The sequence below is a fragment of the Haemaphysalis longicornis genome, unplaced genomic scaffold, assembly GCF_048455015.1.
Source record: "Haemaphysalis longicornis isolate Haplotype H1 unplaced genomic scaffold, Haemaphysalis longicornis Haplotype H1 scaffold_29, whole genome shotgun sequence".
NCBI classification, from domain to species: domain Eukaryota; kingdom Metazoa; phylum Arthropoda; class Arachnida; order Ixodida; family Ixodidae; genus Haemaphysalis; species Haemaphysalis longicornis.
In genome coordinates this window covers 1,608,906-1,632,685 of record NW_027526331.1, presented here as the reverse complement: position 1 = coordinate 1,632,685, position 23,780 = coordinate 1,608,906, and the positions used below count along the sequence as shown (strand labels likewise).

Genomic DNA, 23,780 nt, shown 5'->3' with positions numbered 1-23,780 from the left:
GAGAACGCGGAAGGCGGCGGCAGGTGTGACGGCGCAGGTGCGACAACGTCGTACGCGTTACCGCCGCGTAGGCTGTTCCTTTTCTCCCGGGAGCACGGGACACGGCGAGCCACACCAGGGTTTGCTTAGAATCAGCTGGTGGTGCATGAAACGGAACCAGCTTCCGTGCGACGGTCGGTGTGTGCCGCCGTGGAAAGGGGCGTTTGCGCTGAATAGTGTACAGTGCTAGATAGAACAGTTCAGCGTTGTTTGCCGCACACTTAGTTGTTAACGTTTTGCGTTTTTTTTCTGTTGTTTTTTTTTATGTGTAAGGTTCGCCCAGACGAGCGTTATTGTTAGTTTTACCTGTATTGTATTCTTCCCCTTGTTGTTAGTTTTTTTTTTGAGCATGTGTTGGTTGTGTTCAGCTGTCGTAAGGCGTGTGATTTACGGGTAGCGCAGCTTGGCGGGTTTAACTGTCTTCTTGAGGACTAGAGCCGCTGTTACAGCACGGTAGGGAGTTTACCTCTGGGTACAATGGCGAGTGCCTTTCTTTACTTGCGCTCGTTGGCATGTGGTCATGGTGGGCCATGGAATGTGCAGGTAGGGCCCACTTGTGGCGCTTGTGTGCGAACTAGTGTCTGAAGTACTGAAAAGTGAACTTTCAGTACATCGCATGTGGACAGCGAGTGAACCGCAACCGGGACGAACAATCTGTGTCGCATTCCGAAAGAACCGGCGTCCGCGAGTGCGTGAAGAAACGCTGAACTTACGTTTTGTTATCGGTACAGGACTACCCTCATTTTTTTTGTGTTTGGGTTTGTTTGGGTGTATGTTTCTTTCCTTAGAGGGAAAGAATGTTCCTGCATGCGCTTAACGTTTAAGAATGGATGGTGTCATTCATTCAGTTGTCAAGTTCGAACATTTATACCCTTCGTGGGGGTTTGTTGCCTTTAATGGTAGAGGGTGCCACGAGTTTGTTCTCACGGGCCCTGTAGTTGAGCGTCTTCGTTTATTGTTTGATGTCGCGCAAGCCATGGCTAGGCAAAGGCACTGAGTATGCCGTGTTGTGTCCGTTTTTGGTGCAGTTGGCCGGCGCGTTGTGCTGGTTGGGTTGGTGTGTACCGGGTTAATTTTTTTATTGTTGTATTGTATTGTATTTTGTAGTGTACTCGCGTAACGGCTTGAGCGCGTTTTGTTTAGTTCTTGCTCTGCAGCAAGACATAACAAATAGTGAGAGTTAATGTTGTACGTACAGCTAGTGTACGGACAACATTCTTAGTGCGGAGGTGTTAAGTTCGGGCTCCGCATGTAATTAATGAAGGCCGCCGGTGGCCCATGTATTGGCGTCGCCTCCGCTGGTAGCTACTTTCCCGTGTCCCTTTCATGTAGCCGCACGGACGCCAAGTTCGGAGCCGCGGAGAGCGTGTGTTGTGCCCGTCCTTTTGTGTGTCAAAGGACGGGGGTGCTTAGCCTGAGTACCTCTGTCGCGCCGGAGGTGGCTGGGTCATTCGGCATAACAAGCTGACGGGAGGCCAGATGATCGTATCTCTTAGTGTTGAAAGCGCGCGCCGTGTAAGTTTGGAAAATCTTCGACTCCGGCGGCGGGCGCTCTTCGTCGACGGGTCGTTCGCCTCGACCATGGTCGCCTCGGCTGGCAGCGTCTCTCCCCGTGGTCTGTCCAGGTGGGCGGCGGCGCCCCTTCGTCTGGGAGGGAATTAGCAACCCTCATTGCCCGCGCGTCGCGGGACAATGGGGGTGTCGCGGGAGGCGCCGCGCGAGGACCGCTTCGGGCCCTCGGCTTGGCTGTTGTTTGTGCAGAGGCCGCCCGCTTAACGTAATGGATGGTTCACTTAAGGCCGCAGATGTCCTGTACTTTCTGGCCGGGTGTAACAGCGGGCGTAGGAAACGCACTTTGAGTGCATAAGAGAGAGGGTTAGGTCACGTGACCGCAGGTGAGGACATGTGTGTGATTGGCTGGTTACTGTGGCCAATCAATGGTTTGTAATAATTGTTTTGAAAGGTTTTTCTCTCTTTCTTGAACGCCCCCTTTTTGGAGGCGGGGTTTTTGCTATCAAAACCGGAGTGTTGGGTTTTGTCGGGGGTCGGTCGAGAGGGGATCTAGTTCAGTATAGATCTCGGCCGAACAGGCTGCTGCTGTCAGAGTGACAATGTAACCGTCACTCTGACCTGTTGTAAAGTTGGAGTAATGTAAATAATGTAAATAAACCTAGTATCGAGCAAGGAAGGCAGTCCTCATCCCTCACCCGCTCCAAGCATCGGTCGTCGGTCATCGGAGCGAGTCGAGATCGTCCTCTCGGCTCGCGCATCAAAAGAACATCCCTATTTCGCCTCCATCAGTTCGCCAAGAAGATGGAGAGGCGAAATTTAACTGTGTATGCCCTGAGGTATGCCTATTTAATGTCAAAAGTGTATTTTTGTTCACATTTTGGCGGTTTAGCGGCGCCGAAGCAACATTTGGGCTGTGAGGCGAACCGTATTGGAGGGCTGTATTTGTTTTGACCACCTGGGAATGTTCAACGTGTGCCGAAATCTCAACACACGGGCGTTTTCAGTTTTCGCCTCCATCAGAAAAGCAGCCACCGCGGCCGTAATCGAACCCGCGTCCTTGCGCTCAACAGCACAACACCTTAGCCAATGAAGCACCGCGGCGGGCGTGAAAGGTAGAGGCCGGAGGCGACAAAGAAGTGTCAATAACTTTTGAGGTATAACCAATAAATATATAAAAATTACTCCCACCTCCCCTCGCGGGAACCCCTTTGTAGATGCGACGCATAGGGGGTTCCGCTGTTGTTTCCGTTAGGTTGATTGTCCCATCGCGTGAAACGTGCCGTGAACCCCCTGCCGCGGCTATGACGCAACACAATCCAACACAATCCACTTTAATCCAATCCCATCCAAATCCAAGCCAAGCCAAGCCAATCCAATCGAATCCAATCCAATGCCCCTCGCGAGAGAGTGTTCGCTATCGGAGAGGAGAGGAGGTGAGCGGCGGAGAGCGCAGGTCGCGCGACGAGGAGAATGGGGAAGGGTGTGGACGGACAACAACAACGCCGTATGGAGGGACAAGGCGAGTGAATGAGATGCAGTCGCATCTAAAAAGAACAGCGCGCCAACAACTGCACGGCGGACTCATGGTCTCTAACGCGGAGCTGCGTGCCAGAGGGCAAGCCTAACTGGAAGCAACACTTCAAACGGCAAGCATGGCTGCTCGAAGAAAAAGGGCTCCATCCCGTCCTGCGAAAGTGGATGTCCAGTGAAGCTGTTGGGAACCAATACACATGCTGATGGGGAGGGTATGAAATGCTCCTCGTTGTCTGGGCGGGATTGTCGCTTGCACTTGGCTTCTCTGGCCGAAAATGCTGGGTCCTGCCTATAGGTAGCCTGACCCATGTGCTAGCCATCGAAGGACGTTAACCCCCTCTTCTTTCGAGAGCAGCTGCAAACTTAATCTTTACCAGAATACACGGGATGGGGAGGACGAAGGTGCCATTGTTCAGTGTCGCCTTATCACGCATCATGCGGTTTCGAGGCTTGTTTTGTGGTTTCTTTCTGTCCACGAATACTGAGCTCTATGTTGCACGCCTGATAAGACTGAGGCATGCGCTCGGCGTCTTGGGCGAGAACTGCTCGGTCCTGCCTGGGCTTTTTGTTTACGACACGAAATTTTTGCATCAACGAGAGGTCAACAACTTCGCTGAAAAAAAGAAAAAAAAAAAAAAAACAGGCGGTATTCCACGCATAGGGTCGTCCTTGCGGCGTCCGCGAAATGTGAAGAAACCACTCACTGGCCAGCAGCTCTGGCTGGGCGGCGCAAAGAGTCTGCTGAGCGGCCGCCGTGGCCTGGTGGAAGCGCTGCATCGTGTCTCGCTGCTGCGTCGTACATTTGTCCAGGCTGTCCTCCGGACGGCACGGCTCGACGGCGGTGCTGCATTCGGGAAAGCGGAAGAGAAACTGCTTTGGATTGGGCGGGTTGGTTCGTAGGCTGGAAATGACGACCCGCACCGTGCCCGTGTTTTCTTTTCTACTATCCTTGGTTTTTTTACCCGCAAGCTGAAGTTTCCAGGTGAAAGCTGCTACCGGAGGCTTTGAATCGACAGTGAAGAAACTGCCCCATTCAGTGAAAAGGCCCACATGAAATCGCCGCTTTGTGCTCTAAGAGCATCGAACCATTAATTATGAAACTTGATTTCGATTGTGTGATTTGGATAAACCAATTTCCATGCAACACTACCCAAGACCATCCGTTACGCGCAAATTCGCCTCAAATGTTGAAAGCATTGCCTCGACTAGAGGGTGACCCAGACCGAGCATTACCAAATGCTACAAAGCAGTTGTAAAAAAGAAATGAAAGGAAAAGTGAGTGAACGCCTGTGGGGTAAGGGGCAAGCATGCACTGACTGGTAGCAATGCTTATGTATATGTAAGAAATGCCTGGAAACCAGACAATGGCGGAAATATCACTGGTCCTACCTGTCCAAATGAGGTTTTTAAGTTTAAAGATTACCGCTGTTCATACACGCCGACACAATCTTGAGCAGCCGCATCTGGGAACAGACCAAGACAACTGACGAGTACTGCATGGTGCAGAGCACTCACTTTGTTTTAATACTAGACCTGTAAACCCACCGTTTACAGAGTGCAGCCTGAGGGTCTGTCTTCTTTTTCTGTTCATTTTGTGTGTTCAAGACCGAGCGGGCTTATTTGTCCCCGCTGTCTTCGCCGCAGTGACGCTCGCTGCGGACGCTTGTGTTTACACCGTCGCTTCCGCGGAGGGGGAGCGGCGGTGCCGAAATAAGTAGTAGGCCCCCTGCCACTCTAAGTAATTAGCGCTTAACAGCGTCGATATCTTGCGACGCCAACCCCCAGCACTCGCACGGGCGTGTTTGCTTCATTGGCGAAAGCGATTTTAACGATTGGAAATTACTAAGGCTATAAGGGGAAATTTTATATTTGTACAGGCTCAGGATGCATGTTATAGTGATGCACATGCCAAGAAAGAGAAAGTGTTGCGTTAAGGTATTTAATTGACGTCCAAGCGGTAGTTTGCAGACATTGGGTAAGAAAACTTTGAATTGTTCCTTTTTTCAGAATTTGAATGATAGGAAGGGGCGGTGCTGAATACGGCTGAATAGAAAGCAGCGCTTCCCAAAACAAGCATATATTAACATTGGCGCGAATCAAGTAACTTATTGCGTGTGAATGAAACCTTTCAGAAACATATTTCGTACTGACTTATCTCTGCAGTTTATAATAACTATTTTGTTCCAGAATAAATCACAATCCTATGCCGAAAGCATGTTCTTTAAACGTTCAAGAAATTTAATTGCCTCCTTGCAACACTACGTGGTAGATCCGTTACGCTGCGTTATCAAACAACGCAAGGAGCATCAACGAATAAAATAACTTTCTCCATAACTTATTTTTCTTTTTTGGGCGATGGTTTATTTACTCAAGTGATCACCAGAATGCTCAGCTCAATGGTGACCTCCCGTTACTGTTGAGCTAACCTTGATATTCCAATCTTTAAAAGGCCGCGAGTGTCAGTTCATTGTTCGAAGCTCCTGTTGGAACCATAAAGGGAAGCGCACCGCATACTTACTCGCAGTAATCCTTGTAGAAGCGGTGAATGCGCCCTTTGGTCCTGCCGTACGCAATGAGAGTGGCCCGCATGGTGTCCACGCTCTGCTGCAGGCACATCTCGTGCAGCTGGAAGGGGCACTCTTCCAGGAACGGGTCCACTGGTCCTTCACAGCAGACCGGAAAGGGAGAGGGGAGAAACTAGATTGTTGGACACCTAAACACTCATAATCCAGTGAATACGAAAGCATATTAGTGTTGAATTGTGCAATAGTCTTTCCGATATTGAGCGTGCCACCATGTTGCACAGCTGCTGTCAATATAGACGGTTCCGAGTCCATGGCCGTATAAAGCGCACCGATAAAATTTGTGGAACAAATGTGCCGTGGAATGCAGCACTTTGATTCTGCGGCGTGCTGCCTACAGTGGCGCGTGTCCAGTAATGTGCATGCACTTTTATTCATTATCATCATCCTTTTCCCTTTGCGAAGTTAATTTTTCTCTTTCGGTTACTATGACCGAGACGCTTGGCCAGTCGCCTTTGGTAGCCCTGTATATTCACTGTATTTGCGGAATCATGCTTTGGTAATCACCTAATTACTACTCGTGTAACTAACATGCTCAAAGTTCTGCTTAGCGGTAAACCAACGTTTTTAAATCGAAAGCCACAGCCCATTCACTAGATTCAGCTCTAGTCAACCAGAATTGTAGACCTACGGTGGCACAGGGTACAGCTCTCCTCACAATGCGGTGGACCCGGGTCCGAATGTTACCCAGCGCAAAATATTACCAAATTTACTTTCTAACTCAAATTACTTTGTTTATAAGAGTTTCTCTGAGAAACGTGGCGTCACTTCAGGCATTTGTGACCCGCTTGTTAATCTTTCAGCAGTCGATCATTTCATGACCCATTCGTAAGCCATTTACTGTGCTACGAATGCCAGATTTTTGATGAACGCAGGTATATATAGTACTATTGCATCAAAACGTCTTTGTTTGGCCTTCTGAAAGGGCTTGTGCGCCGCCGTGGTGGTACCACTGCTACCACTCCTCTCCGTGCTTTGAGCAATCTCCCAGTGAGGTGTGCGTGCCTTGTATCGTGGATAGCCGATAGGCCGGAAACAACGGAGCCAGAGATCGTCCCTCGGCGCTCATGCGCATGATCAATGAGCCATATTTTGAGAGCCGCCGTTCACGTGCCCCCGCCGCATTCCTCTCCGTAAACACCAAGCCAATAAATATGCTTACCACCTTCCAGCAGTGTTCGTCTTCACTTACCGTGACTCCACAAATTGATTTTTATGCAGTTTTCCGTTTTTATGGCTTATTATGTATTTAATTTTTAATAGCTTCAACAATGCTCATTCTGCTGCCTGAGTAGGTTGTCGTACATAAATGTTGACTCGCGCCATTTCTGAGTTGTCATCCCCAAGCTTAGTCACTGAGCAACAAAGGTGGGTCTGTTGTGCGAGTTGAACGCTGACGTCAGTAGCAAAAAAAAAAATACCGCTTTTCCCGCAGTATATTAGTACTGCTGATCCCTGTGCTTTCATCATTTCGACTAAATGATAGCGCTTTTGACAGCGAAGCGTTTACGCACGAAGGCAACCTGATATCTGCAAAACTCCTACAAAAAAAACGCTGCAAAATAACAAACTAAGGTATGTTTTGCGAAGTCGGGAGGTCATCGACGTAACGAGGACATACGCTGTGCAGGACACGCAACTTGTGGCGTGTTGAACCTCTTTTGGCTACAAGCGAACCTTGATACACTAAGCACAATGTTGGCGCCAGGTACGCCCGTATATAGGCAGGCAGGAAATGCCGATATCAAGCTGTGATTGAGCTAAGGATGCGTGTGCACACTTTTAAGACATGTTGTAACAATCGGGCGAAGTGCGATCTCGCTGCCAAATACAGAGGGGAGGGAAACTTCGCGAACAGAACGGGGCCTTATCAGTAGAGGGCGATGTGATTCGCGACAAAGGCAAGGCTGCCTGGCTATCGTTCATCTGCTACCATCATGCCTGCACATCGTCTTGTGTTGATAATGTAGCAGCAGCAGCAGTGAATTCCCCTTTATGCGGAGCCAAGGCGACCTATGTGTATAAGGTTTGCCCCATTGCTCTTTTGACATTTTTTTAGATGCAAAGCATCTCTTAGTCGACCCTCCATCGTCCGGCGTCCACACCTCTCCCCCTACACTATAAAAAAGATATAGTTAGCGGTGCCTGATTTCGATCCCACGACTTTCTGGCCGCAACGGGAGGTACTTGGCGCTCTTCCCACTGCGCTACAAAATCGAGACAGAAGCAAGTGCTACGAACGCGCCTTATGTCCTTGACTCATTCAAACTACGCCAAGAAGCTACTGATGCAACAAAGGCACGCGAAGCTGAACGTCAAGGGAAACGACGAACTGGAAACTTTAGAGGAGGATGTTGAATTTCCCATGGGAAAGCTGTGGCGGGAAGCGCCACGCGCCTTGTAGCTCAACCAGAGAAGAGGACGGAGAGGGCGGTCAGCGGGGTAGGAGCGTGAGCACGCAATAAAGAAAGACGAGAACCAGGAGGTGTTCGATCAGGTAACGCCGGTGTTGGTCTTTGCGCTGTCTCCACGTTTCTCTACACTTCTCTGTCTCTATATGGGGGTTCACACTACGTTCCCATTCGTGCTTCGATAAATGAAACAACATAACGGCAACACAATGGAACCTACACGGAACCCCTATGATGCTTCGCATCCTTCCCATGGTTCCTCACGGGAAGATGGTGTAATTTTTCGCCAAGATGCCACACCAGTCCTATCTAGCCAAACCCGGCAAGTAGCCGGGCTTAATGCGTATTACTCCTCCTCCCCTTCACCGGCTACATGCCTCGGCAGAAGCCTGGGCGTTGTTATCGTACTTACTTTCATAACTCAATAACACAAATCCATGAAGCGGCTGAACCTTTAAAAAAAGATGGCGCAGCCCTTCGGTGAACGACGCGTATTGTGCATTAGTTTGAAACACGCGAAACAAGAAAGAAGTTGAGCGCTTGGTTGGTCAACTCGCTGAACTGCACACGCTCGCAAACTAGCAAAACTGTGACTTCGCAAACAATACCTACACGTTTCGAAGTAGGATTATCTTTGTGGTGACCAATACACTCTCGCAGTACCACCCGATTAGTGGGCATAACACTGTAGAACAATCGATTAAAATGTGTCGCACAAAAGAACGGAAAAAGCAACAATGCAAAAAACTGCAAGCCGTCAGCGTCGCATCTTCTGTAATTAGCAGGATAAATAGTTCCGAACAGTCGCATAAATCTGCGAACCACAGCAGGTTGTTCCGGCCAGACGTCAGCGGTTTATGTCATATTTCGTTCTTTCCTTTCTTCTTTTTACACACAACATCTCACGTGCATGAGCATGTGAATGTCAGGGAACACAACTGTTATTTTGGCAATGTTTCTCATACATGTCTGCCCGGGAAGTATTGGGGATGTTCCTCACAGGATTTACGATTTAAATAGCCTATCTCACGCAACAACAACAACAGCAACAACAACAACAAAAGCAATCAATGGGCTGAACTCTTGCAGAAAAGAAATTTACCGAAATTTGCAGTATCACGCTTTGTAACGTTTTGCGTATGTCTATATGCCCATTTCTCCCACTGCACATGTGGCACGACTAAAGTCGATCGTAAACGAGAAGGCATGAAAACCAATAATTAGGTCACTTCTCGCCTCATCGGTAAGACCAGCAAGCCTCATCGCTCGTCCAGTTTCGAACGGTAGCAGGTACGTAAATGTTCACTTTTAAACAATGCTGATAGAAGCACCTAGAACGATAAGTTGCACCTTTAAAAATATTTGCATTCGACCAAAACAAGTGGATATAGTCACACATACCCCCCCCCCCCCCCCCCCCCCCCCCTCCCGTAGATACCTTGTGAAGACGTTTCAAGGCCCTCCACGGACTGAAAAAAGTTAACTGATACTTACGGGGTCGGGCGGTGGTTGGAGTTGACGTCGTAGTTTGGCAGCCATGCCACTTGAGAAACGCTGCTGTCGAACGCTTGGCTAGCCCAGCATGGTCAACAGGACTGCTGCATATGCTAGCCGGGTCGGACAGGCAGCGTCTCAGGTCCCGTTCCAGTGTGCTGCGGTGCAAGTTTGCAGCGAAGGTTGTTAGTCCACATACAAACCAGAAGACGCCTGGTAGCGTACCTCTGACTTTTAAGAGCACCCAAGGTCAAAGAGCACTTCGTGCGGTGTCGTAAGGCTGACGGAAGCGTCTAGAGGCCTTGCGAGAGCAGCGGGTGTCATTTGTTGGCCCAGAGAGACGCTTCGAAAAGCACTTTGTGAAGGACGAATTAAAGAAGCATGGACTCACGTCGATTCCCACCGATGCGTGGGAGTCGTCAATTTTAATTGAGGAGGCTACTAAAGATAACGCCGCCGAAACAGCTGGCGGTGCTTCGTTTTTCCCCTCAATTGAGGAAAGAAATTTTATTATTCAAGGTTGCTCCTCTCCCAACTGCACATCACACGGCATGAAGGCCACCGTACAGCACCACATGTGGGCCTGCCCGACAGCCCCCTACCCCCAATTACGACACCGGAGCTACACTCAGGTGTGGTGAAACAAATCAGCCAAGGCTATTATGCTGCAATTAAACTCTTTTGTTCTATATTTCGATATTGTTGATGCCAGTGACCAGTCTGTTTTTTTTAACGACCACTCTGAATTTTTGGCGTAATCAGTATTGAACGATCATCGCACTTTGTTCATCTTCCGTGTCCAATTCATTTGTGTATAAATATACATTATATTTCTGCTTATTCCGTCTGACTATTCTGACTTATTCTTTATGTACTTTTTAACGAGAGGTCCCCCCACAGTGATTAACTATGGTGCCTGTTTCTGTATTCTTTATCAAGGTATGTACAGCCGGTAAAAGGCTTGTCTATAACACAGCGTTCGTACTCTCAGCCCTGTCCTGCCCCGCCGGAGCGGGATTTGAGTAAAACTACTGCGGAATTCAGAAGTCTTAGCCCTTCACTTTTGCCTCCGACATGTTTGGAACGAGTATGTTTCGGCAGTTTTCGGATGTAGCTGGTTGAAGTTGAAATCGCTGTTATAGACAAGCGTTTTACCGGCTGTACTGTATTACTTGCAAATTTCTAATAAACTTCAACTTCAACTTCAACTCTTAACCAAAAGGTAAAATGGTAGTAACGGCCGTATTTACTAAGTCCTTACGAACCTTACTACCCCGCTGTACGGTACGTATACGTACCGTACAGCGGGGTAGTAAGTTTTTTTCCTATCCATTATCCATTATTACCTTATTACAGTTTATTTCCTATCCATGTGACATTTACTAACGGAACACTACCAATTATCTTGTCCCAGTATACACTAGGTACTTAGTAACTGGAGGTAGTAAATGCAGCACTAGTCAGGGTTACTTACTGATGCAGGCAGTAAGCACCACTACCTTCACTGATAAAGTCGCAGCGATAACACCCTTCTGAGCTGGGTGGAGGAAGTAGTATACACTAGATAATGGTCGTGCTTATGACTTGATTATGCATGGCCAGTTAGTAAACGCGTGTAGCTCAGGAGGCTGTTATCGCTGCGACTTTACTAGTGAAGGTAGTGGTGCTTACTGCCTGCATCAATAAGTAACCCTGACTAGTGCTGCATTTACTACCTCCAGTTACTAAGTACCTAGTGTATACTGGGACAAGATAATTGGTAGTGTTCTGTTAGTAAATGTCACAACCTTTTTTTAGAGTGTAGGAGGCGGCGCTGGGCTGCTCTGACCTGGCGGCGGAACAAACCTTGACGGACAGAGCAGTCCAAGCCGCTGAGCAGCAGCCGCTGCTGGAAAGCCGCCTTGCCTGAGAGGACCCTGTATAAATAAAGTTCTCTCTCTTTCTCGGGTTTGCTGAATGTACTCAGGAGTTGTCTCTTCTTGTACTCTATTCCAGCAGAAGCGGGTGAAAGAAAAGAATGCGGTCGGGTAAGCTATAGAGGGAACCGCCCAACTGAGTTTGAGTTCAAAACGTGCCTGTGTATTTTAATCCGTGCCAACTTTTCATGTTGACCCCAATAAATGTTATTGATTTTAATGCGTTGTTTCCTTCCAAGACAACGTGTAAGCGCCGATCAGCGAACTCTTTCACAGGCATTAGCCACACGGGGCGCTGGCCTTGTCACATGACAGGCGCTTCACTTTTTTTTCAGATAACTACATTTTCGCTACCACCGTGTGTGAAGCGCTCACGTCGAAGGACGCTGCGATTTCGTGGCTCACCTACAACCTTCCTCAGTGCCTGTTCTGAACGTCCTCAGTGGGCGCGCCATGCACTGCCAGATCCTATCCAGGGGGCTGCAGTCGTCGACAACGGCGAAACCTGCAAAAAGGAGGCGCCATGAGTCCTGATTCTTCGCATGTGTGAGGTTGATTCTTTGCTGCGTCCACTGACTGCGCCGGTGCACCTGCAGACTTGTGGGAGTTTATACGCATTTTTTTATGAGAGCCATGAGATGCTATACTCAGGTACAAGTTAAGAACGGCAATAGCTCACGTAGTGTATCACTCCGCCGAAGCGACGGACCCGGATGTCAACGCAGGCGCGCGTTTTGAACAGCGACTGTGCGTAATGCGTAACATCTGCTTTTTCTCACCGAGTTTTTTTTCGTCGTCGCTGCAATAGTTTACAAGCAGATTAAGGGCGTGAAATCACGGAAATGACTCGCGTCGCGTTCTAAATACTCGCAGTAAGGCATTTTTTTTCACCGCGCGGAGCAACAGCTGACTGCTCTGGCGAGGCGCAGGGGCCACTTCCGTTGTCGTTCTTAAGTCGCCCCCAGTATAATAGGACACGACGGCTGAGATAGCTGGTAAGCGACCACTGTGCCTGTAGGTTATAAGATCCCTACAAGCTGCCTACTACACACATGCATCGGAAATGGCCTGCTTCTGCCCCGCCGCCTTTCCACCCCCCCCCCCCACACACACATACACACGTACGCACGCACAAAACCTAACAGTACCGACGAAGCTGTTTGAAATAAACAACGCCCCCAGCTACAGGTATCGAATGCCTCATATCATTCGACTGAGTAAACCAACCCTACGCCCGTCTGCTAAAACAGCCTAAGAGCGTAATTAATTGTACATTCACAAGTACCGACACGATTGGGTGTGTTAAAGACCACCGTACTGTTTCTTGCAGCTTTTACCAGTATCTGAAATACCATAAAGTCTTGACCGATAAGGGCTTCAACACAAAAAGCTATTGTGGCGGCCGTTTCATGGCATCTGCTCCACCAAAAGCCAATTCATTTACAAGAGCACAACAAGGGGCGGGGCACTCCCGAGCGTTTGACAGTTGCGAGTGGTAAGGTGCACGTTTCCTAATGCCCACCACTTATATACCGTCATTTCTTGCTCGCCAAGTGACCAAGAGACGGCCAGTCCAAATCGGTTTGCGTCGCACCAGCTGCCCCGAATGCACCAGCTGCACCAGCTGCACCAGCTGCACCATTCATTAACGCCATCTGTTGAAATGGTACTATACACTATAGTGGCACGCTACAAGTAAGCAAAAGATTGATTGATTGTGGTGTTCAACGCGCCGACGCTACACAGGCGAAGAGGCGCGCCGTAGTGGAGGGCTCCGGATTAATTTTTATCACCTGGGAATCTGTAACGTGTTCCGCAATCTAGAACACGCGGGCGCTTTCGCTTTTCGCCTCCATCAGAAAAGCGGGCGCCGCGGCCGGGAATCGCACCCATGTCCTTGTGCTCAGCAGCACAACGCCTCAGCCACTGAGCCACCGCGGCCGATAAATAAATAAGAAAAAAGGGCATGTCTCGTGAGCAGAAAACATCCTGCCAATCCCTGCCACACTATACGCCTTCACAAGTTAAAAACGACAATCGATTGATGGTTGATTGATTGTAGGGTTTATATAACGCACCGACGCAACGCAGGCATTAGGCGCGCCGTAGTGGAGGGCTGCGGAATAATTTTGACCAGCTGGGGATCTTTAACGTGCGCCGAAATCTTGTACACAGGAGCGTTTTTGCTTTTCGCCTCCATCAGAAAAGCGGCCGCCGCGGCCGGGAATCGAACCCGTGTCCTCGTGCTTAGAACGACAACGGAAGTTACCCCTGCGCCTTATCAGCGTACCAGCTGTTCCTCCGTACGGGGCAGAGATCGTTACGGTGAGTATTTCGCGCAGAGGAGGTGGAAGTAACCGTATTGTGTCCACAGTATTTTGCGAAGAGCAAAAGTAGAAAACCAGTGAACCTCCTTTTCTTGGGAGAATAAATTCTTACCGGTAAATTTAGCGAGAAAAGCCCCATGTGTCACTCACTAAGCACAATCGCCTTTCAAAAGTGGGCCGAGTTGACGTTACCGCCGTATTGCTCCTGCGGAGGGATACACAACAAAACTTGTTGCAGAGCTAGTTGGTAGAAGAAAGAAGAAAATTGTTAGCTTGGGTTATCTATTGTTGAAGCCGACAAGGTAGGGGGGGGGAGGGAGGGTTGTGGTAATGCCGCAGTTGCTAAGGCCAACGAGGCGATACAGAAGAACTTCAAATCCCCCCACGACATACCGAAGAAGCAAGAGGCTGGGGTCCTCCGTTTGCTAAAAAACCGAGAGCAACTCCGAAAGGCAAAGTAGAGTAATCTGGTAGTTTTCTTTACGGGCAAGACGCATAAGCCAGGGTGCCCACTGAGAGTGATTCTATCTGAGAGAGGTTCCTGGCAAAACGAGGTCAGCACGTATATTCAGCGCATTATCAGCGAGCTTACCCTGCAGGACATTTTATTGGTACGTAGCTCGACCGAATTTGTGGAAGCTCCTTCAGAAGGCGAGTTGGCGTCTGCAAATAATATTTTTTTCGATTGATGTGCAAGATCTATTTTATTCTGTACCCCAGCAGGGCTTGTTTAGAGCTGTGCGTGAAATAGAGGCGTCGGATGAAGTTGAGTTCCAGAACAATGCTGGCATGATGACAGAGCAGTTTTAGAGATTTTATAAGTGCGTACCTCAAGTCCACCATCGTGTGTTTTAACGATTCATTCTATGTTCAAAAAGATGGTATTTACATTGGTTCCTCTGTAGCCTCGGTTTTGTGTGACATTTACCTAGCATACATTGACAAGAGCATTGACGCAAAAAGTCGCCAATTTTAATGTGGTTAGAATTCTTAGATATATGGGCGACTACCTTGTGCTTTTAAACTTGACTAATTCTAACCTTGACGTCACAGTGGCAGATAGGACTAATACCTTTTTGTCTGAATCTGGCGAACGAGAGTTCACCTGGGAGGTGCCTCAGGGGAATTCGTTACAATTTTTGGACCTCAAACTCACCTTCGCAAAGGACCATACGTGTTGGATGTACAACCCAAGAACGAAAAAAGCTTTTTCCATACGACAGCGCGCATTCCAAGCTGATAAACAGGGGAAAATCAACAACATGCCTTAATTCGGCTTTAACGAAATCTTGCGAGCACAATCTGATTGAAAGTTTTAGCAATCGGATCAGCCTTTTTAAGCAACCCGATTTACTCCCACCGTTATCACAAGTGTGTGTGAAAGCATCCTGCAGAAGATAAAAAACGGTAAAAAAGTGCAGGAGGAGAAATACAAAATGAAAACGCACGTAATACCGTACATCCACAGGCTTTCGCAGAACGTCAAGAAGGTTGCATCCAGGTATGATGATGATAAATTCTTTTATTTTAGGAATGGGAGGACCGAAGGTCGCTGGAGGGGGAAGAGGGGGAATAGGGAGGGAGGTAGACGTCCACTAAATCACGCTCGCCAGGCCACTGGCAACGCAAGACTGGGCTAAGGCACCAGGTGTTGAGGATGTTCAAGTATGTCCCTATGCAATGCTTGTACATCTAAATTTCGACACTATGGTTTAGTCTATGAAGATGCTAATGCCCTTCTTCCGGTCAGAAAGTGTCGGCTATTTATGGACGATATGAGGTGTAGCGGCCGTGTTGGCAAGTACTTTATTTATGGACGATATGAGGTGTAGCGGCCGTGTTGGCAAGTACTTTGTTGATAAATATTTCTTGAGATCGGCTAAGGGGTAAAGATGTGGGGAGGGGTGATTCTTTTAATTTAGCGCGGTGAAGAAACCGGACGTACCGTCGTGCTCACGCCATTTCGAAGTGACCGCCTGGCAGCGAGTCCGCGGACGGGTGGTCGCGGAGGTCGGGAGATCCGAGAAGGAGAGGCTGGAGATGAACAGGTGTGAGGTGGCAAGACCATGTGCCACCTCGTTACCACTCCCGCGATCCCCGACGTGCCCCGGCGTCCAGGTGACCCTAGCGTCAACGTCGTTCCTCTGCTTGTGCTGGAGTATCTGTAGGATGCGTTGAGCAGTGTATTCCTCTGTTTTTGGGTCCTCAATGCTATCTAGTGCTTCAAATAAGTCTATATATGACGCAAGGCCTGGTGTTGACCCTTAGAGCCGTCCAGATAGCCAAACGTTCTGCTTGTGCAGGTGTTGCGTGGTCCAGTGTGCAGACGTAACGACTGGCTTCTCTAGTCGAGGGCTTGTACCAGGCCAAGGCCAGGCGAAATCCATCGACAGCGGCGTCAGTAAATACTGCATTGACGTTGTGCTGATTGTGCCTATTAGAGACGTGCGCCCTGGTTGAAGTGGGTCCATTTTCGGGGGGCGCGTTAGTCTTGGAGGGGTTCAGGGTAGAGAAACTCAAGGATGTTGTTTTTCCTGGAGTAACCCGGGCTTGTGTACAGACGCGTCGGATGTCCCAAAGCAAGGTGTCTTGGCCCTGTGTTGTAATGTGCAGTCGGTTGTCCAATGATGACTAAGCGCTTCTGAGGATGTTTTCGATTGGCGGTAGGGGTGCAAGGTCCCAAGGTGCAAGTAGATGTGTTCTCATACTTCCAGGGGTGTTGTACTTATTCATTGTAGCTATTATCACTACCTTCTACAGTTGTCAGCATGAGTATACCTTGGTTGTTATTTTATGCTGTTGTTTCTGTTTAGATACGTTTTGAATAAATTCATGTGGTTTCCTATGAATAAACAGTTGGAAGTTGGCGCCCGTGTCTTACCTTCTTTTCTTCGTCCACGTCTAGTTTGCGCCACGTTTTCTTCTTTACTTAAAGGAGCCATGAAGAGAAAACACAAGTTTGGTTCATTCGAAATGTTGCCTCGTTAGAACCATAACGACACCACTTATAACGCAAACTTCGCTCAAATAAGCTACATAATTAGGAAAAAAGGAAATGACCATGCGACTCATCAGCTCATTTTCCGCAACAGAACCTATGATGTCACTCGAGAATGCTCTGCGATTGGCGGAGGCCGGCAAAAGCAAACGCATGTTAGGCAGGGCTTACAGTTTGCATAGCGATCTACATGCCCGTGAAACATACTGCACATTCTTTTTATGACAAAGAACGGTGGAGTAAACGGTTGAAGTTCCGAACGAACACGCAAGCGTGTGCGCCAATGCGTACGAAACTACCGCCGGCTGAGCTCGACATCTCGCCGTCGCGCAGACGAATTTTCGGTTCGAAGCTCTTAGGGGCCAACGAACCGCTCCAGCACGTACAGCCGGTAAAAGGCTTGTCTATAACACAGCGTTCGTACTCTCAGCCCTATCCTGCCCCGCCGGAGCGGGATATGAATAAAACTACTGCGGAATTCTGAAGTCTTAGCCCTTCGCTTTTGCCTCCGACATGTTTGGAACGAGTATGTTTCAGCAGTTTTCGAATGTAGTTGGTTGAAGTTGAAATCGCTGTTATAGACAAGCGTTTTACCGGCTGTACAGCCGCGACCTTGGTTGGTATCTTAATCCCTTGACAGGAGGTTGGCCGTCATATCGCCAACCAGCAAAGGTAAAAATAGAAACGAGGGGAGTAAGGAACAGCAAGAAGCGACGAGATAGTGCCAGTCGTCGCATAAGTTTCGAATGGTGTTGGCTTGCTGCTGTCGTTACGAGCTCGTTTCCAGTTTACAACCACTGAAAACTTCAGTTTGTTCGAGTACTTTACAACGAAATTTCGTTGCTGCGTTTTGAAATGCCCATGTAGTACGGGCAAATAGTCGAGGGAGTGCGACATCCCCGCCGGTGAAAAGATCTCCTTTCATGTGCTGCCAAACGACGAACCGTGGCGAAGCAAGTGGCTACGTTTTGTGAACTTTGCAAACGGAGGAGAAAGGGAGCTAAAGGAAGTACGAGTGTGCTCGCTTCATTTCCGACGAAGTGATTACGGCAGGGACCCTTACGTTAGCTCACTCCTGGGACATGCTGGCGCTCGTCGCCGACTTCGTCAAATCGCCGTCAAAGCGCTCTGACCTTGGGGGAAAAATGCCGTACACACCGCGCGCATTGACGCTCGTATCTTTCTGGTCGGAGCAGAGAGCTCGCGTGAACGGCTTTCCATACACGGCACCGGCCAACTGGCATAAGCGATACTGCTACTGAAATTGAACTATTATTAACCGTAATAAAAATACGGCACATACGTACCAGTCTGTATTCGTCCTTCGCGACGGGGCTGACGAGGCAACGGTGCCGACGGCAGGGCGTTCGTCTGTTGTGGCTATCGCGGAATGGTCGCTTTCCCGTCCACCGCGTATCCCACAACTCCTGCCGCTCGTGCACTTAGAAGCATTGAGCGTTCAAGTGGTGTGAGGTTGTTAAATGCAAGCCTTAGCTCCTCGGCGAGTGTTTTGTTCTCCGGATCAGGCGATTCCATGACTAGGGCTGCGGGTGCACTAGGTTTTACTAGTATTTTTAAAATGGCCGCTGTCTCGGTTTCGGCACGAGTTTCGGTTCCTGTCTGACTCCCGCGTGTGGGTGCTATATGGAGTCGACATACTAAGTATCTGTTTCATGGACCGGCTCGTATAACGCCATTGTTCACGTCACCAAATGTGCAATTTTAGCGGGAGATTTAAAATTTTGGCTTAAATTGCCTTATTTCTCAGTGAATAAAGCATCATTTGCTTCCGGGAAAGCGCTTGGGGTACTATGAAACACCTAATCTTTCGAATAAAACAAACTTAGGTTTTCTCTTCATGGCTCCTTTAAGGATACACAACATGCAACTTGTACCCGAAGATAGCTGTGATGCCTGCGCGATGCAAGTTGCGGCAGACCGAATAAGAGAGCCGCGTTGCAGCAGCGGCGGAGCGTTCGTGAGGCAGAGGCAGCATAGCCGTAATCGGGAATCATGAAGACATTTGCTAGATCTAGCCTCCGATAAGCCCCTCACCTCAAGTCCATTCCCGGAGGACGTTGTTTTCCCTGAAGAGAACCAACATTGACAAACTTTCAAAGCCCCGCTACATAACTTCAGCACTGGTGCCATTGGCGGAGGCGCTGAAACATTGAAATTTGTGGGCCAACTTTATGCTGCCCTTCAAACAGCGCCATTACTAAAACCAGATGTACCAGTAAAACCGCGTTATAATGTGTTTTCGCGGAATCTTTTGTCAGTGGCCTCCAATCGCACAAACCAGGCCAGTTGATGACATAGGGGCAATGCTTGCGAATGGCTAGTGAGTCACCGCTGCCTTGGTGTTTTAGGGGCGAAGCCCCTGAGGGGCTCGGGCTGTCGGCGTCTCCTGTAGTCGTCGTTGTCGTATCATGTAGTCATGGCACTAAAACACCGGGATACTCGTTTTCCAATGCCTCGCGCTACAACGTACCGCGTACTAAAAGAACTCAGCGGGACACTCGTTTCCCAACGCCTCACGCTAGACCGCCTCGTGCTTCAAAGACACGAGACCTATACAGCAAAGCTCTACACCTCTACCCCACATGGGTTCATCTCCGTGGGCAAAAATGCTAATACTCCAAGAGTACCCTTATGCACTGCATGCTTCGTCTTTCCCCAAGCTTAACGCAAGTGGAGATCGCCTGGGATTTTTTTCTTGTTATCAAGCTCAAGAGGTTGCAAGCTTGCGTTAAAATTGGCGCGGCTATTGTAGCCACGCGAAATTCCGTTCAAGGAATCAGCTTCAATTTTGTCTTCACGGCCCCTGATTCGAGGAAAAGGTTTCATCGCGAAGATCCTCGACGCCAAGTTCATGTAGCTATTCATGGGCGCAATAAGGTGACGTAGCACGCGGAAAAGAACGCATAGCCGTGTGCTGCAAAGGTACCAATTTGCAAAACAATTACAGCTAATCTCTAATGTCATATCCTCATGCTTGTCCCGTACTTATGTTTTGTCGCTTTGAGTTACGAGCCGACATTTATCGAAAAGCACACTGCACTCCGTGAAGTTCTAGAGCCGCTTGTTCGCCCGACATGACATTTTTTGTCTTGTAGCGGGGTTTTCAACTATTTTGAAAGACATATTATAGACCTAGAGGTTCATAAGTTTGAAACAGAAAGCGGACGAAACGGCTTACAACTTCATACACGATGCACTTAGTAAACATATATCCATGTGCAACTTGTACACGTACTGTGTTCCCAATGCGGCAACACATAGTATTGTGGATTCCAAAGTACCTGTTATGTACCAATAATTTAAAGCGGTCGAGAAAATCGGGCCACACGCCTCAAAGAAAGACAGAACGTAAGATTAGATGGTTCTGTGAGGTTTGCTTCGCATGCAAAAAAGTGAAGTTGTGGTCCGTTGTAAAATGTGTTTCGCGAGGAACACATTCAGGCAGAAAATAGCAACCCGAATGCTTTGACGCCCTCAACAGCAACACCACCAGCAACAGCAGCAACACCACCACCAACAATAACAACACCAACAACAGCAGCAACAGAAACAACGACACCACCACCATCACCACCACCCAGACAACTCTTAGTACTCACGAAAGTGTGGTGCACAGTGGAGTAGTATAGCCGGGTCTATGACCCTGAATTGGTGAAATGGAGTAGCCGGGAGCAGATCCGCTTCCAACCTGTCCACTCAATAAACCAGTTAAACCCCCACCACCACCACCACCTACAACAACAACATCATCAACAACCTCATCATCATCACCAACAACAACAACGACAACGACAACAACAACAACAACAACGAGCTAATGATTGCTAAGTGTTTTGCTGGCCCCGCTCGGCCGGCCCGTGCTGACATTTTTTGGAGCCTCGAGGATATTTTTGGGGGGGAAACTGCATAACGTGCTTACTTTTGAGCAGTCTCAGCTGAGGGTCACCGCAGAGCTCCGCGCTGACTTCCTTGTAGAAGCCCTCCATTCTCTCCACCAGTTCCTCTCCTCGACAGGCCTTGGTCGCAGCCTTGCCTGCGCATGACGAGTACTCCCAGTACTGCCTGCGTATACATGAAAGCGCCCCTAAGGTCATCTCAGCCCAATCGCTGTGCAGCACGCGATTTCCCCACTGACTGGAGCCATGAATTAGGGCTCACACAGAAAAAAAATTGCGCCTTCGACAGCGCAACTTTCGTTCAGGGTTATGTTTCATCAGTAGCCGGTGAAGACACATCAGAAGGCTGTTTTAAATCGTAGGAAACGGCTAAGCTGACCGAGCGATGCTAACTTATTTTAATGAGTGTACGAAGAGTACTGCGCCACGAAGCATCGCCTGAAAGAGTACGTGGATAACTTGTTGTCGTTTCTTGTCCCCGTAGATGTGAAGAAGCAACCGGAAGGCAGCCCGTGGCGGTATGTGCAGCAGTCAGCAAGGTAAGAAAAAGACCGAACCATTCGAAAGGAACAAAACTGTGAGCCATTCCACTCTATAACGGTGGATGACTAGCGAAACCTTTTGGAATGCGGCATAGAGGTAACTAACAATCTAGGTGGAAGTTATTAGCAATATTTATTCCTCTTGAATGTCGACGGCGATCATTCCTAAGGAAGACGCACACATAACGCGCGCACTTTTATTTTGTCTTCCCTGTTCTTGAGGATACTGCTATTTTTTAAATAATGTACTCAAAATGCTTACTTAAAGGGACACTAAAGGGTGGAAAGAAGTTCGCCTGTATCGATAGAATAAGGTGCCGAGAAACCAAATTCTCAATTCTCGCAACTAGCAGTTGTTTAATAAGGCACAAAGTGCCATAAACGTGAAAACAGGGGCCGACGCCCCGCACGCTTTCGGGTACTACGGTTTGTGACATCACAATATTTGTGCACGCCGAGAGCTGATTGGAGAAGCATCTACAGATGTTTTGGCTAAAATAAGTAGTTCCGAAGTGGTTGAACACGCGAAAGAAATGTAAATTAAGGCTTCCCGTTAGCTGACGTAATTTTAAAAACGCAGACTACAAGTTTTATACAATGCGAGACAGGCCGCTTCCCTCACGCTTGTTCGCTCATGGTTTGTGACGCAATGGCGACGTCACTGAAAAATTAAAGGGAAGCGGGTGAGAGAAATGCCTGCTTTGTTGGTTTATTTCCCAGCAAAAAACGCATAGTTGCTGGTCGAACAAAAGCCGAGAGAGCTACGAAAGGTATGATCTTTCAGTTAAAACAAAATTTAATTCACCATTTAGTGCCTTTTTAAGTCACGAGGCGTACAATCTCGCGATTCAAAGCCTGTTTCGAACGGCGTGCTAATTTCGCGGTGGTCGCGTGTTAAAATCACAAAAACCTCAGTGTTCGTTTTTAAACCTCTGGCGTTACAGAAGGCCTCGCGCTTCAAGGACACGTAAAGCGTAGATATGTTTTGTACGCGGACACCAAAATACACAGAATCCTAGACAAATAAGCGGGCTTACAAACGCAAGAATACGCTTTGAAACGTTCACACCATGACTAAAATATCCGCTTAAACTTTTCTGCAGGCACACGGTTTCTAGCGTTTTATAAAATCTGCCAACGGAAACACAACGAAGCTCTAAAGCAGAGGTCTCAAACACGCGGCCCGCGGACCTTTCGATTGCGGCCTGGCCCGCTCATGAATGTCTTGGTTTATTTATTTTAATTTGTTGGTTTAGAGATCACTCAATGCGGTCACCATGTGTTGAAGCATCACCGTGGAACAGATATTTTATATTTCAGAGTCGGGGTCCAGTTTCTAGTCATCCTCCAGATCGGTATCGACATGTTTCTCCAATGCTGACGCCAAATTCCATGCAGAAGTGACCCATTATATTTACAAGATGTGGGATAGGACCCGTTTCTTTGAAATGGCGCCGTTAGCCGAGATTTTGTTACTCTCACCTCTTCATTTCAACGCCTTCTTCGCTGTCTCGGTTCCTGCGGGACTATATTTCGTGACTGCGGCCCGCCCACTGATGTAAGTTCACGACCCCTGCTCCAAAAAATACATTTCGTTTGAAAAGAGGATATTGCGGATCGTGGGGTTGATTTAAAGCTTAGCGAAGGCCGATAAAGTAGTGCTGCGGGCCGACTTCGTCTTACAACTCTCGTCGTTGAGTCTTTAATATGCTTCACCGAAATGGCGGCGCGTGCGCGTAGTATACCTGCAGAAGGCGCCCGCGGGATCCGAGTTCTCGGCGTTGGCAGAGAAGAAGGCAGGCACGCTGTCGAAGATGTCCCGGTAGCAGCGCTGCACCTCCGCCACATTGCAGACTCCTTTCCCGGCCGCCGCTGAATCCACTGCTGAGAGAGAGAGAGAGAGAGAGAGAGAGAGAGAGAGAGAGAGAGAGAGAGAGAGAGAGAGAGAGAGAGAGCCTGGTGACGCACACGTTGACAGCAGGTACCGTTACTCAGTGCACAATTCGTCGAGCGGCCGTGCTCAGTGCTAAGCACTATCCTCGACGAAGGACTTGTTCGCCTTGTGGCCGGCTCCACAGCGAAATCGGAATCATGAACAAGCAGCACTACGTGTTACCAAGAGTACAATCGGTCCGAAGTGCACTCGTCTCCATAGTGGACATGCCCAAAGCTCAGGGGCGGTAAACATTAGGCGAATCGCACTTCATCGCCGTAAGTGGATCGGCTCATCAGCTCTCTATTCACATTAATCGGTTTAAATTTGATAGCGCTAAAATTGAAGCACTTGAATTAAGGTATTTCGAACGAACCATCGTTATCAGCCGTGGCTTTTGTGAGTGACGGTGGAGTAGGAAGGCTTACCGGTAACGATTACCAGGAGAACGATGAGTAGGGGCAGCCCGGTGTGCAGCATGTTGTTGCCGACGTCCATCCAAACCCGGTCAGTTAGACATGCTTTCAATACAGCCTGCTGGGGAAGCTTATCTGGCCCATTGAATTATATCGCGTA

General features: G+C 48.6%; 1 protein-coding gene across 2 annotated transcripts in view; it reads right to left on the bottom strand.

Moving 5' to 3' along the window:
• Nucleotides 1-23,780, bottom strand: part of LOC144173087 (uncharacterized) — a 47,734-nt gene extending 23,954 nt beyond the window's left edge. Inside the window, exons 1-7 of one of the 2 annotated variants that reach the window (XM_077701601.1) lie at nucleotides 23,633-23,780; nucleotides 23,017-23,155; nucleotides 20,753-20,895; nucleotides 11,893-11,992; nucleotides 9,572-9,729; nucleotides 5,603-5,747; nucleotides 3,789-3,928 (exon numbers count right to left, since the gene is read on the bottom strand). In XM_077701601.1, the coding sequence (XP_077557727.1) occupies nucleotides 3,789-3,928; nucleotides 5,603-5,747; nucleotides 9,572-9,729; nucleotides 11,893-11,992; nucleotides 20,753-20,895; nucleotides 23,017-23,155; nucleotides 23,633-23,702 (895 nt within the window). In that variant the 5' untranslated portion in view covers nucleotides 23,703-23,780. The remainder of the gene's footprint in view (nucleotides 1-3,788; nucleotides 3,929-5,602; nucleotides 5,748-9,571; nucleotides 9,730-11,892; nucleotides 11,993-20,752; nucleotides 20,896-23,016; nucleotides 23,156-23,632) is intronic. The other variant, XM_077701603.1, reaches the window with a different exon arrangement.